The 16,025-nt window shown below is 33.9% G+C and overlaps 1 protein-coding gene across 1 annotated transcript in view; it reads right to left on the bottom strand.

Annotated features, from left to right (window-relative positions):
- VPS13B (vacuolar protein sorting 13 homolog B) overlaps positions 1-16,025 on the bottom strand; it is an 828,197-nt gene that overhangs the window by 726,920 nt on the left and 85,252 nt on the right. The window contains 2 exon segments of the mRNA XM_043601463.1: positions 7,838-8,012; positions 12,109-12,290. Coding sequence (XP_043457398.1) covers positions 7,838-8,012; positions 12,109-12,290 — 357 coding nt within the window.

The raw sequence follows: 16,025 nt of genomic DNA, 5'->3' as shown, positions 1-16,025 counted from the left end.
TTAGTGGGTAACATAAATTATCTTTCTTATTCTACATATGAAAAAATTATAGCAAAGAACTTTCATGTAGTTAGAAATTGACAAAGAATTTAAATCCCAACCACTCCAGGGTCGCCCTGGGTGGCTCAGTCAGTTAAGCATCCGACTTTGGCTCAGGTCATGATCTCACAGTTGGTGGGTTTAAGGCCTGCATTGGGCTCTGTGCTGACAGATCCGAGCCTGGAGCCTGCTTTGGATTCTGTGTCTCCTGCTCTCTCTGCCCCTCCCCCACTCACATTCTGTCTCTCTCTCTCAAAAATAAACAAACATTAAAAAATTTTTTTTTTAATTCCAAACACTCCATTATGCCACTTTCATCAAGACAAACTCCATCCCAGTCCCTCAACGTTACCCTAACAATACAAACAAAAAACACATATAATCATGCAATTTAGGGGGAAAAATCACTTTTTACAAAATTAATGGCATAATTCAAGCATATTTACTGTCCAGTGAGAAATCTATAAAACACCACTCCATTAAATACCATCTTCATATAGAGCCACTGAATCTGAATTTCTAGTCGGTTTTCTAGCTAGAATAACTTCATAACTTTTTTAATCCTTATGACAGGAGACTCTTGGAACATAGTATACTTACAGGTTATGAAACATGGCCATTTATCTTCATTCATCTGAGAAGGAAAAGACTTACTAAAGTAGTAACTAAAGAATCTAAAATCCAGTACCACAGCCATTTTACTTAAATTATAAAAGGTACAATCCAGAAAATATTTTGTATAATCTTGCTGTTTAACCATAAATATTTTATCAGTTTCTATTGAGGAATAAAGCCTGTTATTAACTGCCCCTGGTAAGATCTCAAATTGGTCATCATCAATGAATATCATCTCAGTTATAAAACAAGTCAGGTCACCTCAACCCAGTTACCAATGACCAGGTTGAGTCAACTCCCAACCTGTGTTGTCTAAACCATTAAAACAGAGGAAGTATCCACTGCTTGATCTTGTGAAACAAAAGAAACATCACTAACAGAGCTCTGAAAAATAGCCACTATAATTTATACTTAATATTAATTAAAAATTAAGAGGGATTTTGACGAAAGATGGTTCTGAAGTTTCAAATCTTTGCTGTTTTGTAAAAAGAATGAATTAGAGCCCTGAAATGAAAAAGGCATCTCCCTAATCTCTGGTTAGAATTTCCTAAAATACTCTCTTCCCTCAGAACAGTGCATCTTTTTCTTTTCATATTTGTTTATTTTGAGAGAAAGAGGGAGAAAGTGAGTGGGGGAAGGGCAGAGGAAGGGAGAGAGGGAATCAGAAGCAGGCTCCGTGCTGTCAGTGTGGAGACCAATGCGGGGGGCTCAATCTAATGAACCGTGAGATCATGACCTGAGCCAAAATCAATAGCCAGATGCATAACCGACTGCCCCCAGAACAGTGCATCTTAATCTAGGCCTTTTGATAGAATTCAGGAACTTCATGAATTTCAACGAAAAAAATATATTAAGTATTTAAAATATAGCATGTTTAATTATGAAAGTAACAAATCACAGTTGTGAGTTTAATTATTAATACAAGTAACAAATCACAACTGCATCGCCATCAATTGTAAACCCTACAAAAATCAGATATATCAAGTAACAGTTGTGAAGTTATCTCAAAATACCATTTACACACATTACTCCTTGGAAACTATGATAGTTATTAGACTTCCTTCTAATTGTCATTAATGTATTAACATAGAAGCACATATTAAAAAACAAAAAAGATAAAACATAGGAAATAGTATTTTTCAAAACTAGGTATCAGGCAGTTTAGCCAGTGAGTCCTGAGACATGGGAAACAAGAAAAATGAGGTGTATGTTTGTGCCACCATACCACCTCGACAGAGTTTCTAAACCAGGGATAAGAAAGAGGAAATCCAAGAACTCGGCAGTCTCCTCGGATGAGAAGACAGAGTAGTGAGTCCAGGGAGACTTAAGGTGGCTCGAGTTTGCAGGGCAGAGTACCAAACAAGAAAGACCTGTTCAGAGAGAGAGAGAGAGAGAGTGAGTGAGCAAGCGAGCTCTTCATACCTGCAGAGGGTCCAACTCCAGTCTTCAGCTAAGTATTAATCAGTTCATGCAAGAACTACTGAGGCCATGAAAAGAACCACAAGAAAAAAACAAAGAAAATAATCCTCAAGACTGAACGCAAAATTGGGAACAGTTTGTGTTCTCAGCAGGAAGAAAGAAAGAAAAAAACATCAAGAAATAACTCAAAAGGCAAATTGTGGCAGCAGTGGGACAAAACTGGCCCCAAGCTAATGGCGGTTCTGATCTCAACTAAAAAACATTTAAACCAAAAACAAAACAAAACAAAAAACATTTAAAGCAAGCCAAGTGAATTAAATTATTTCCAAGGAACTTCACTTTTTGCTAGAATACAAATATATCCAGCACCCAACAAGATAAAATTTACAATGTCTGGCATCCAATTAATAATTATCAGGCACATGGGGCACCTGGGTGGTTCAGTCGGTTAAGTGTCCAACTCTTGATTTCCGCTCAGGTCATGACTTCACGGTTCATGAGTGAGTATGGAGATTGGGATTCTCTCCCGTTCTCTCTGCCCTTCCCTTGCTCATGCTCGTTTGTGCACGTGCTCTCTCTCTCTCAAATTAAATAAGTAAAATTTTTTTTAAGTTTTTTATTTAAAAATTAACAGGCATGCAAAGATGTAAGAAAATACAACACAGATGAGGGGGGAAAAGTCAGTCATTAGAAAAAGACCTAGGTATGATACAGTTCATAGCGTTAGTAAACATGGACATTAAAATGGCTATATAAATAAAAAGACATTTAAGAAAGCATAAACAAGGAGAAATATGAAAGGTTTTAACAATCCAAACAACTTCTAGAGATGAAAATGCAGTATCTGAGATAAAATATAAGTTAGATGTGATTAATAACAGATTAGATACACAAGATTAGTGAACTAGAACAGAAATAGAAACTCTCAATAATGAATGAAAATAAAAGGTAAATGAACAAAAATGAACAGACCATCAGAGAGCTCTGCTGAACTTCAGGCAGCCTAATAGACATGTAATTACTGTCTCCAGAGGAAAGAGGAGAACTGAAAAACGTATTTCAAGAAATAACGGGGGCGCCTGGGTGGCTCAGTCAGTTAAGCATCAGACTTCAGCTCAGGTCATGATCTCACGGTTCGTGAGTTTGAGCTCCACATCGGGCTCTACACTGACAGCCAAGAGCCTGGAGCCTGCTTCAGATTCTGTGTCTCCCTCTCTCTCTGCCCCTCCCCTTCTTGCACTCTCTCTCTTTCTCTCAAAAATAAATAAACATTTAAAAAAAATTTTTTTAAAGAAATAATGCCCACAATTTTTCTAAGTATATATGAAAACTATAAACCCACAGACCTAAAAACCATAATGTAACATGTAGAAAGGATACCATGGCATATCAAAATCAAGATGCTTAAAACCTTCTGAGAAGAGGTTCATAGGCTTACCAGAGTATCCGAGGAATCCACAGCACCCACAATAAAATAATCCCCGCTTTACACAGAAGAGAAAACTAATTTCTACTACTCTGCAAGCAAATACTAAAGTTGCTTTCTCCCTTTATTAACACAGAAGAAAAATCTAGTCACCTCTTGATGACAGAACAGTTAAAAAGGAAAATATGAAATTTACATTTAATCAAAATTTAAAACTCTCTGCTCAAGGCACACCTGGTGGCTCAGTTGCCTTTGGCTCAGGTTATGATCTGAGTTTCAAGACCTGCATCAGGCTCTGGGTTGACAGTGAAAAAACCTGCTTCGGATTCTCTGTGACCCACCACCACCCCCCCCCCAGCCCCTCCTCCACTCTTGCTCTGTCAAAAATAAATTATCATCCAAAAAAAATTCTTAAAACGAAAAAATACTCTGCTCAAGAGACACCTATTTAAAATTTTGTTTTAATGTTTATTTTTGAGACAGAGAGAGACAGAGCATGAATGGGGGAGGGTCACAAAGAGAGGGAGACACAGAATCGGAAGCAGGCTCCAGGCTCTGAGCTGTCAGCACAGAGCCCAGGTGGGGCTCAAGTCACAGACCATGAGATCATGACCTGAGCCAAAGTCGGAAGCTCAACTGACTGAGCCACCCAGGTGCCCCAAGAGACACCTATTAAAAATGAATTAGCCAAGTCACAGGCTGGCAAAAAATATTCCCAAAATAGATATGTGACAAAGGATTTGAATTCAGAATATATAAAATAAATCACAAATCAGTAACAAAACCCAAAAGAGTTAACAATAAGCCAATATCTAACATACTCTTCAAAAAGGTAAATATATTAATAGTCAATAACTACTTGAAAAACTTCAAAATAATTGCTCATCAATGAAAAGCAAATTAAAACCACACTGAGATATCACAACCACATCCATCACGTTGGCAAAAAGTAAAAAATGACTGGTAACACCAAATGCTGGTAAAGATATGGAACAATTGGAAATCTTATACAATGCTGATGGGAATGCAAAATGGCACACATTTCCGAAAAAAAAAAAAACCTGATTACTTTCGTTAAAAAAAAAAAAGAAAGAAAGAAAGAAACCTAAACATATACTTCCACTGTTAGATATCTACACAAAACAAAGAATAGCACACGTCTACAAGAAACTTGTAGAAGAATGTCCAGGACAGCTTTACTTATAATAACCAAAACTGGAAATAGCCCAAATATCCATCAACAGGAAAATGGCTAAAATACACTATGGTATATCCATAGAATGTATGTAGCAATAAAAAGGAAAAAAACTACTGATATATGCAACAACACAGATGAATCCCCAAAATATTGTACCCTCAAGACAGTGAAAATATATGAAACCATAATGATGGACACATGCTATTACACATTTGCAAAAATCCATAGAATGTAAAATACAAAGAGTGAACCATGTGTCACCTGGAGGGGATGTTGATAATGCGGAAGGCTATGCATGTTAGAGTGCAGAGAGTATATGGGAAATCTCTACCTACCCTTCGATTTTGCTGTGAACCTAAAACTTCTCAAAAAAATAAAGCCTTAAGTAAAAAAATAAATAAATAAAAAGTAAAAAAGGATATTATGCTTAATGAAAGAAATCCTTTCACAAGAGTTTATACTGTATGATTTGATTTATATGAAATTCTAGAATTAACAAAAAAATTTTTTTAAATTCAGAACAGTGTTTGCCTGAGTGGAAGTGGGGGGGTGTGCAAATGATTATAAAGGAGCAAAAGAAAACTTTTTAGAGATATTGATAATCTTTACCTTAATGGATATTATCTATCACACAGGTGTACACATTTCACAAAACTTGAATAATATACTTAAGATTTATACATTTCGCATACCTGGGTGGCTCAGTTGGTTAAGTGTCCAACTTCAGCTCAGGTCATGATCACAGAGTTAGTGAGTTCAAGCACAGAGCCAGCTTCAGATTCTCTGTCCCCCGCCCCCCATCACATCCCACCCCCACTCACGTGTGCGCTCTCTCTCTCTCCCAAAACAAGCATTAAAAATAAAGATTTATGCATTTCACTTTGCAAATTACACCTTCAAAAAAATTAAAAGAACCATTAAGAAATATAAATGCTAGTTAACAATACAATGCTGAAGTCTAGGGGTGAAGTATACTGATGTCTAAGTTACTTTGAAAGGCATCAAAAACACTGGTTGAACTGATGAAGAGAAAGGTTAGATGAACAGCTATGTGATAAAGCAAATTTAACAAACTATTAAGTGTAGAATCTCAAGAATGAGTATATATATGGGTGTCCACTGTATAATCCTCTTTCAACTTTTCTATATATTCGAAATTTGTCATAATAGCATGTTGGAAAAAAAACTGAGCACCCTCTAGATGCTAGGTTTTGTTCTAGATATAATATGCTGTTCCTGTTTCAGGTGTTCATTGTCTAACAGGAATTCACTCTCCAGTGTAAAATAAACATATAATTTATACCTACATATACTCCTGTTATTCCCTAAACTTTTAAGTTATTCCCTAAGCTTTTAAGCAGATATTTTTTAATAAGCTATAATTTAAATACTATGAAATTTGGCCTTTAGAAATGTACAATTCAGTGGTTTTTAGTAAAATCACAAAGTTGGGCAACTATCATCACGATCTAATTTTAGAACATTTTCATCAGTCCAAAAAGAATACCTCTACCCATTAGCAGTCACTCCCTATTCCCTCCTCCTCCAAACCCTGATTACTAATCTACTTTTTGCTTTTACAGATTTGGCTATTATGGATGTTTCATATAAATAGAATCATACAATGTGTTCCTTTCTGACTGGTTGCTTTCACTTATGATATTTTCAAAATTCATCATGTTGTAGCATGTATCAGTTTTTCATTCTTTTGAATTTTTTTTTCAACGTTTATTTATTTTGGGGACAGAGAGAGACAGAGCATGAACGGGGGAGGGGCAGAGAGAGAGGGAGACAGTTTTTCATTCTTTTGTATAACTGAGTAATAGTCTAGTGCATGGATATATCACAATCGTTTATCCATTCATCAGCTGATGGACATGAAGATGTTTCACTTTCTGGTTATCATGAATAATGCTGCCATTAAAATTCACATATGAGTTTTTATGTGGACATTTGTTATCAATTCTTTTGCATATAAACAAAACCTACATCAATGGATCATATGGCAACTCTATGTTCAAGTTTTTAAGGAACTAGATTGTTTTCCAAAGCAGCTATTCCATTTTACATTCCCATAATCAACATAAAACTTCCCTACAATCTTGCCAACACTGGTTATTATTATGTGTCTTTTGATTAACATCATGTTATTGACCTTGAAGTGTTATCTCACTGTGATTTTTGACTTGCATTCCCCATCATGACTAATGAGGGTGAGCATCTTTTCACGTGCCTGTTGGCCATTTGCAAACCTTTTGTGCATAAATGTTTATTCAGGTATTTTCCTCACTTTTTAATTGGGTTACCTGTTCCTAAGTTTTCAATATCCTTTTCTAAAGGCCCAAACTATGGCAATTAATCATATTCTCTAAATCTTTCCTGAGCCTCAAGCCCAATGCCAAGTCAGTCATTCTTTTCAACATCTGTTTTCTTCAGATCATTCATACTTCTATTGAATTAAACATTCTATCATTCTCCCACACCATACTAAACTAACTATTCGTATGTCTGTCTGCTCCACTGTACCTTAAGATTTTAAGGGAAGAGAACGCAACTTTTTATCTCTGTGTTTTCCCAGATGACCAATATTCAGTACACTTAGTAGGCTTCAGTAAAAGTACATTGAACTAAATAACTGAAGTTAACCCACTAGTATCCTTCAATGAAATATACACTCCATTAATAAGGTTCCAATTAATTAGCTAGGAACCTTCCAATGAATCAATTAAGTATAACTGTAGTTGTTAAACAGAATTACATATTATAATTAAGTATATCTAATTCTGTTATAACTCTTGGTAAGCCTTTGCAAAAAATTACCAATACCCTAATTTACTAGAAAATGTCAACGCATTGCGCTACCTTAACTTTTTGTATAACATACATTCTGAACATTTATACCTATTAGAAATATTAAAGTTACTTGTTAGCATTTAAAAAAAGAAAATCACAGTAATATGCAGTATGTAAAAAAACAAAAACAAAAACAAAAACAAAATCAAAGTAGTGTCAAACAACCAAAATAAAATCATTCCATCATGTTAGAACACTGCACAACTCAGTATGTTTTATTTTTTAAGTTTCATAATGGTGAAAACACTATGCGAACAATAGTTCAAAAGAAAGTTTGTTAGATTTACCTGTAATGTTTCCTAACATATCTTTACTGTGACAGGTAGGATCTTCTGTTTCTCCATCTTTAAAATTGCCTATTTCCCCGTAGTAAAGAGCAATTCCAAGTTGCATTATACGGATAAACATAGGCAGTTGTTGATCTGTGATGGAAAGTTTCAAACTCTCTACTAAAGTATGAATCTATATTTGAAAAAAACAAACACATCAACAAAAAAGCATGTTCAAAGGAAGTAATTAACACACATAAATGTTAAAAGTACTAAAATAGAATACCATAAGAAAAAAGTAATGTCCCAAACATTTCCAACATGTAAGCTAAAACAGTTTACTCTAAAATCTTAGAAATTAAAACAAATTTTGCTGTAATGACCACTAAAATTTAGGTAAAAACTGTATTAAGCCAAACTATATAAATACAAATAGAAACGGTTATGAAAAGATGTGGTCACTCTAGACTTTCAAATAATTTTTCCAGAAATAAAGTTAAGGAACCAAAATATCAACTCTACAATATGAAGAATACAAAATCACAGAGATTTCTGTCACATCAACAGGAAAAGTTTCATGATGTCACTTTAGTAAAACCTTAATCACCCTTTCCAGTTCTATTAATCAAAAGAATACATACACACCCTAAAAACTTCTGTTAAGGGGGAATATTACTAACATTACAATATGGAAGTAAAAACATAATACAATTTTGCCAATGGAAAACTGTTATACATGCTCAGAAGTTTTTCCAGACAAATTTTAAGAGATTTAAATAGGACATAAAATGTATAACATGAATTATAAGAAATAAACAAGATTAATTACTAACAAATAGAATATATAGCAATCAAAGTTATTCTTATAGAAAGATATTAATGGAATATAAACATAGTCTCGGTGTAATGGTTCCCTGTTTTATAAACATGGAATAAAACCAATTAAGCCATAAAGTCTCTTGGAAGGTTAATTTTGACTAACTGGTATTTGAGGGTCTATAAAACATGAAAAAGTATTAGTAATCATATTTTGGGGGTTAAAGGCACAAAAAATTGTATTTGAAAAGGAAGAAAGTTGTAAAATACTATTTTTAAGTATGAGTACAGGTTTCTTAAAATGGACTTAAAAATCATACACCAAACAGACCAAGAAGAGGTAAGAAAAGGCTTAGGAGCAGGAGGGTAGAGTATGCAGTACAGGCCTGCCAAGCTTGAAATTTCTCTAACACATCCTTCTAAACTATTGTATGGCACCAATAGCATCAGAGATAAGCAGAATCAGTAACAAAGAATCAATCCTTTATATTCATATTTATATATAATATATATATGAAATTACACAGACCTAATATACCTTTAAAATATATAAGATGTTGCATATGCTTTAGTGAATGTTTTATATATACAGTATTTTATATATTTTATATACAATAGATCTAAATATCTTTTAAATCAGTAAGACTAATCACTAATAGAAAAATGGCCAGGGGTGCCTGGTTGGCTCAGGCAGTTAAGCGGCCAACTTCGGCTCAGGTCATGATCTCACGGTCCGTGAGTTTGAGCCCCGCGTCAGGCTCTGTGCTGACAGCTCCGAACCTGGAGCCTGCTTCAGATTCTGTGTCTTCCTCTCTCTCTGACCCTCCCCTGTTCATGCTCTGTCTCTCTCTGTCTCAAAAATAAACAAACGTCTAAAAAAAAAAAAAAAAAAAGGAAAGAAAAATGGCCAGAGCACCTGAATGGATTTTTCAAAGAAAAAATAGCCAGTGGACAGATTTTTAAAAATCTAACTCCAGTGACGAACGTTAATTAAAATCTATTTTCTTCGGGCACCTAGGTGGCTCAGTCAGTTAAGCGGCCAACTTCGGCTCAAGTCGTGATCTCCTGGTTCGTGAGTTCGAGCCCCACATTGGGCTCTGTGCTGACAGCTCAGAGCCTGGAGCCTGCTTCGGATTCTGTGTCTCCCTCTCTCTCTCTGCTCCTGCCCTGCTGACACTCTGTCTCTGTCTCTCAAAAAGTGAATAAACGTTAAAAAATATTTTTTTTTTTAATTTATTTTGTTTAACAATTTGTCCTGTTTTTAACATGATCATATTTAAGGACAGGCACCCTCCTTAATGTTCACGAACATATACACTAGTTAAATTTATCTGCAAATAGTTTTGTAATACAGAACACAGGTCTTAAAAAAAATTTAAGCTAGGAGCGCTGGGGTGGCTCAGTCAGTTAAGAGACCGACTCTTGGTTTCAGGTCAGGTCATGAGCTCAGTTTCCGGAATTCAAGCCCAGCATTGGGTTCTGTGCTGACAGCATGGAGCCTACTAGCGATTCTGTCTCCCTCTATCTGCCCCTCTCCCACTTGTGCTCCTTCTCTCTCGCAATAAACTTAAAATTTTTAAGCTCATTAAGAAGATATTTGCAACTAACCAAAATATTTCCTAAAGAATTAATCAGAAATGTGTCAAAGATTTACGTCAGGCTTTCATTGTTCTAAAAAATTTTTTTCAAAAGCAAATTTTCAAAAACAGGGGAAATGTTAAATAAATTATATACCTATATAATGCATATCTCATATGACACAAACTCTACGACATATTTGTCACAACAAAAATTATAAAAGGCCTACCCAAAATATAAATAAGTTCAAAACCACTTAAACATACATGAGAGCCTGAAATAAATAATTAGGGTATCTGGAATATTCTGGGAAATACTCGCTCTTTGAGATGATCAATGAGGTTAACCATGTGCATTTAGTACATACGTCCTAGGAAAAGGAATTCCAAGAATGATAGGTCTAACTCAAAATGACAAAGTCTTACATCACAATGGTATTAATAAAAAATTCAATCTTATTTCAGTTGAGCATAATAGTATCTCATATTTGGTGATTTCCAGAGTCAAAAACCACATGTCAATACACTTATTTATATTAAGGTGCTTTTTACAATGACATGTCATGGCTAGTCAATTTTGAGAACATAAACTTTATATGCCAACACCAAGTTTTCCCCAAGTTACCTTATTTTTACTTTCCTCTAATTTAGCCACATTCTAAAATGTATAATTACATTTGTACTATTATCAATAAATTTATTTTAAACAGTAAGGCATCCATGTATCCATCACTTGCTTTCAGATGTTGAATTTACCCGTTAACATTCCCCAACATTACTAACAGATTCAAGACAAAAGAAGGAAAGTAAGCCCATTAACCTGAGACACAGGCATCAATATCATTAAATTAATACTCTTCTATGCTTATCGTTGGCAAAATGCTAATTCAAAACTAGAAAGAAAAAGTAACAGAATTTCAATAAATTAATGTGCACTCTATATGATGGGGAAAAAAGTAAAACACTGATCACTAAAACACTACCAAAGAAAAACAGGTGGATTTTGTGAATATAGTAAATTTACATAAAATAGAAAGTTACATGTTTTTAAAAATATAAAACAATAATTTCTACAGTCATACACAACCAGGAACAGTAGTCAATACCTGTGTTCAGACTCAGGGCCAGCTTTTCCATTACAGCACTTTAGTACTGAAAGGCATGTAACTCAACAATGAAAATTCATTCAACAGTAGCAGTTACTAACAAGATCACAAATGGAATTCTTTTTCAAAAACTGATATACAGAGACTTAGAAAACTGTTATATAATTAAAGAACACAAGATTTACACTTAGAGACTTAACTATACACATTGAAAATATATTCTGATATCTTAGAGAACAAATTTTCACATTTATCAAAAGACATAACCTGAAAAATTCCTATATGGTAAGATTTTAATAATATTTTGAAACCATACATGAAAAGCTAAAATTCCCTGAATCAATAAGCTAAGATATTAAGTTAGCATTAAGCCTTTTAAAGTTATCTAAGAAGGATGGGTAACAACTACAGTTATGAGATAACGTTAATTAAATTATAAGTACTGAAAAATACAATGATATTCATCCACTAAAATTACACTTTTCATAGGATCTCCTCTATCTACTTAAAAGAGAAAAACACTAATAAACAGTTGGACAAACTACAAAGGAAACTATAGTCACAGAGGGGGGAAAGTACCCAAAATCCCTTTACTAGAACACATAATGCAGAAAGTTATAATGTATAATAAACAATATAACATAAAAACTATAAATAGAAATAAAACTCTCACAAAAACTGGTATATACTTTTGAGATTAATAATTGGCACACACAAGAACCAATGAATTAGCACACCAAGAACCAAAAGGAAGACATGCAATTCAACTACTAGAAAAAGAAACACCTACTTTAATAACAGATGGCATCTTGGAATTTAGGTTATCATATGTGAAATGCAGACGAGTTCTGAAGGAACATTTGTACAATAAAGGATCCTGGTAAAATTCAATTTTACCACTAGCATTTCGTTTATCCAGACAAACCGTACAGTCAGAAAAATTGATAACCTTTCTCAGCACCAGATCAGTTGCTAAAAGAAAAGGAAAACATTTTAATTAAAAAGCAAAGGGGAAAAAAGGCAACTATTTATTGGTACAAATGGTAATAAAAATAATAGCAGAAATAAGATTAACACAGCATTTAATACATGATGCCAGAACCTATGCAAAGAATTTCTCGTTTATTATTTAAATCCTCCAACAACCTTATGAAATAGGCACAACAGTACCCATTCTAAGTATGAAGAATCAAATAAAATACAAAGAAATGAAGTAGCTTGTCCCCATTTTGCTTGGTGTCTAACTGTAAGTTTAAGAGAAAAATTATGAAAAATTTTGCTACATTTCACTATCTGCAGTGAGATACCAAATAACTTAGATAAAATTCTTGAGAAACCAAATTTAAAAAAAACATTCTGAGCAATTGTCATTCGTTTACTATCTCACACCAAAAAAACTTAACAGCTTCTTTAAACCTGCACCCTCAGGTATGGTAGCCACCAGTGATATGTGATTTAAATTTATATATATATTAAAATTATCTAAAACTAACATTTCAGGTCCTCAGTTACACTAGCCACATTTTAAGTGCTCAATAGTCACATGTGGCTAGTAACTACAATACTAGACTGTAAAAATATAACACATTTCCAACATCACGGAAAATTCTAGTGGACACCACTGCTCTAAATAACTCATGAAGAAATTACCAAATTACAAACAGTATACAGTTTGTTTTCAAAAGAATAAAAATGAAACTGCTGATAAAGCATCAAGCTAGAAAATGAAACCTTTAGCAAATGAGTAGGTTTATTCCTAATAAGCAATTCCTAGGTAAATGTTAGGCCCCAATCTATTTATTTGGTCAGTGATTTTAAGCTAGCAGCTATGCACATGCTATGGTCATGGGAATCTTCAAAAACAGTAAAATATGCTTGAGTCCATTCTTTAATAAAACTACTTCTGAGTATATTCTAGTGGTAACCTCTAATTCACCTTTTAAATTTTTTTTGGATTTAAGTTTTTAAGAAGTAAAAACTAAAGAATGTGCACATGTGTGGAAATAGCCAAGTTTTATCAGCAAATGAATTTTAAATGTTAGTTGAAATAATACCCAAACCTTACATATTATTTCAATTTACACGGAATATAAATAAATGATTTAGTTACTGATATTACATCCATGTACACAAATTAAAGAAATTTTGACAGAACTAGAAGTGAAAGAAACCCGCTAGATATTTCCTTCCCTCTCTTCATGATAATGTTTTATGGAGTATTTGCTATTAGATAATACACTAAGTCTTTTACATCTGCTACCTTTTAGTACTTATATGCCTCTGTTTAAAAGATGTGAAAACTGAGGCACAGTAAGGGGAAACAGTCTAATGTTAGTTTATAAAGAACAGAGCTGTCATTCAAACTCTGGCAACCTTACTCAAGAGTGCACGTGTTTATCTATTACGCTAAAAGAACATAAAGTGGTCATATTTCAAGGGTATTCTAGAAAATTATTATTCACTGACAGAGGATATTATCAAGTTTGAAATCAATATTTTTCTTAAACACTAACAGCAACTACCTTTTTTAAACTTTACAAAATGAATTCTAGTTCTGGTACTTTAGATAATGTGCTGCAATTTAATCTGTAAAATGGGCATAATAATTATGTCTGTGTAACTCTGGAGCACTCTAGAAAATGATTTGGCAATATTTTGAAAATGTGAAATTCGCAATCCTTCCATCTAACAAACCCACTCCTCGGTGTATGTCCTTAAGAAATGCTTATACATGTGCATGAAAAGGTATGCACAAAGATTGCTAACAGGACTGTTTGCAACAGTAAAAATCTGGAAATATCCCAAATGCCCATCATCAGGAGAACAGACAATTGAACTCTGGCATGACTAAGTAGATTATTCACAAGTAAAAATAAGTACTCTATAATTACATGCAACAATATGGAAAAATATGCAAAGCACAACACTGAAAACAGGAAGTCTTTGAGGTTTTATTCAAACCTCAAACTCCCAACACAGAGCACACTGTTTTTACATAGTTCAAAAATACATGTAATATATTATTTATGTATACATCCATATCTGATACTTTTTTATTGAGGTAAAATTCACACAACACAAAATTAACGATTTCCAGTGACAACAAAGTAGCCTTTAGTACATTGACAATATTACAAATCCATCACCGCAATCACTTTTAAAACTTTTTCATCATGTCAGAAAAGGAATTCTGTACCCTAGAGCTATAATTCCTCCAATCCCCTCCTTGACCTCCCACTCCCCAATCCTGAAGCAGTCACTAAACTACTTTCTGTCTACACAGAATTGCCTATTCTGTGCAGTTTATATAAGTGGAATCATACAATATCCACCTTCTGTCTACTTCTTTCACTTAGAACATTTTCAAGGTTCATCCATGTAGTACCATACACCAGTACTTCATTCCTTTTTATAGCACAAGTCTTCTTAAGCAATTAAATGATAAAATTTAATATAGCAGTTAACTCTAGGAGGAAGGAAGGGGATGGAATAGAGAAAAATAGATTGGTGGGAGTAAACTACTGTAAATGTTCTAAATATTCAGAGGTAGTTGCTCATTATAATGTTTATAACAAATATGTTACCTAAATCCCTTTGTAAATATCAACTGTTGCATTAAAAATTAATAAAAGGGGAAATAATAGTACATATCTCAGAGGGTTAAAGAGTTAAAACAAGATAATGTAAAAAGCATAGCACCAGGCCCAGCAGTTAATAAGCACTCACTAAGTGAAAGACACTATTTTTGCTGTTTTTATCACCACCATCATCATGAACTTTCAGGTGGTAGGATACTTGATTTTCTTAAATCATCACGTTGGTAGTAATAATTCATTTTACAAATTATTCACCCAAAGTTATACACAAAGTTAGTGGCTGAACGAAGATTCAAATGAAGATGCCCTAACTTCCAATCCAAGACTCTCTATAAATCACTGTTATTTCCAAAAGTAATATTGGCATTACTTGTATATTAAAACTATAGGTGAAATTTCTACCCACAAAATGTCAACACATTCAATCAATCCTGCATTATCCAGTTCTGCTTGTTTTCTATTTTCCATAGTTTTTTCCTTGTGGCCTTTGTATGGAATATTTTTTCAACAGAAAATGAGAGGGAGGCATTAACAATGTCTCAGAAACAGTGCTTGGGACTTTGCATATACACTGATTTATGCCTCACAACATTATTCTTCATTTTCAAATGTAAAGATTGAGGGGCACCTAGCTGGCTCAGTCGATAGAGCATACAGCTCTTGATCTGAGGGTCTTAAGATCGAGCCCCACATTGAGTGTGGAGCCTACAGAGAAAAAAAAAAAGTCAAGACTGAAGCTTGGAGAACAGACAAACATGAGACTATATCCAATTCTGCTGGTTCCTAGCTGTATGCCTAAACTAGGCAAGTTAAGTAACCTTGAGACCAAAATTTCATTTTGCTTTCCTTACAGTAGGACTTAAGATGAGTAAGTGAATATATAAGCAAAGGAATAAGGATATCATGTTACAGAGTGAGAATTTGAGAAGATAAATGTAAATACTAACAGCTCATTTTCTCAGCACTATGTACAAGATACGCATACAGGTGCTTTCAGTGCTCTAATGTATTTAATACAGTAACTCTAAGCAAGCTCTTAGTTACCCCCATTTTACAAGAGGGGAAACTAAGAAATGGTAAAGTAACTCACCCAAGGTCATAGATCTCTACT

Source organism: Prionailurus bengalensis, chromosome F2 (assembly GCF_016509475.1).
Source record: "Prionailurus bengalensis isolate Pbe53 chromosome F2, Fcat_Pben_1.1_paternal_pri, whole genome shotgun sequence".
Classification (NCBI taxonomy): Eukaryota; Metazoa; Chordata; class Mammalia; order Carnivora; family Felidae; genus Prionailurus; species Prionailurus bengalensis.
This window is presented reverse-complemented; position numbering and strand designations above follow the sequence as displayed.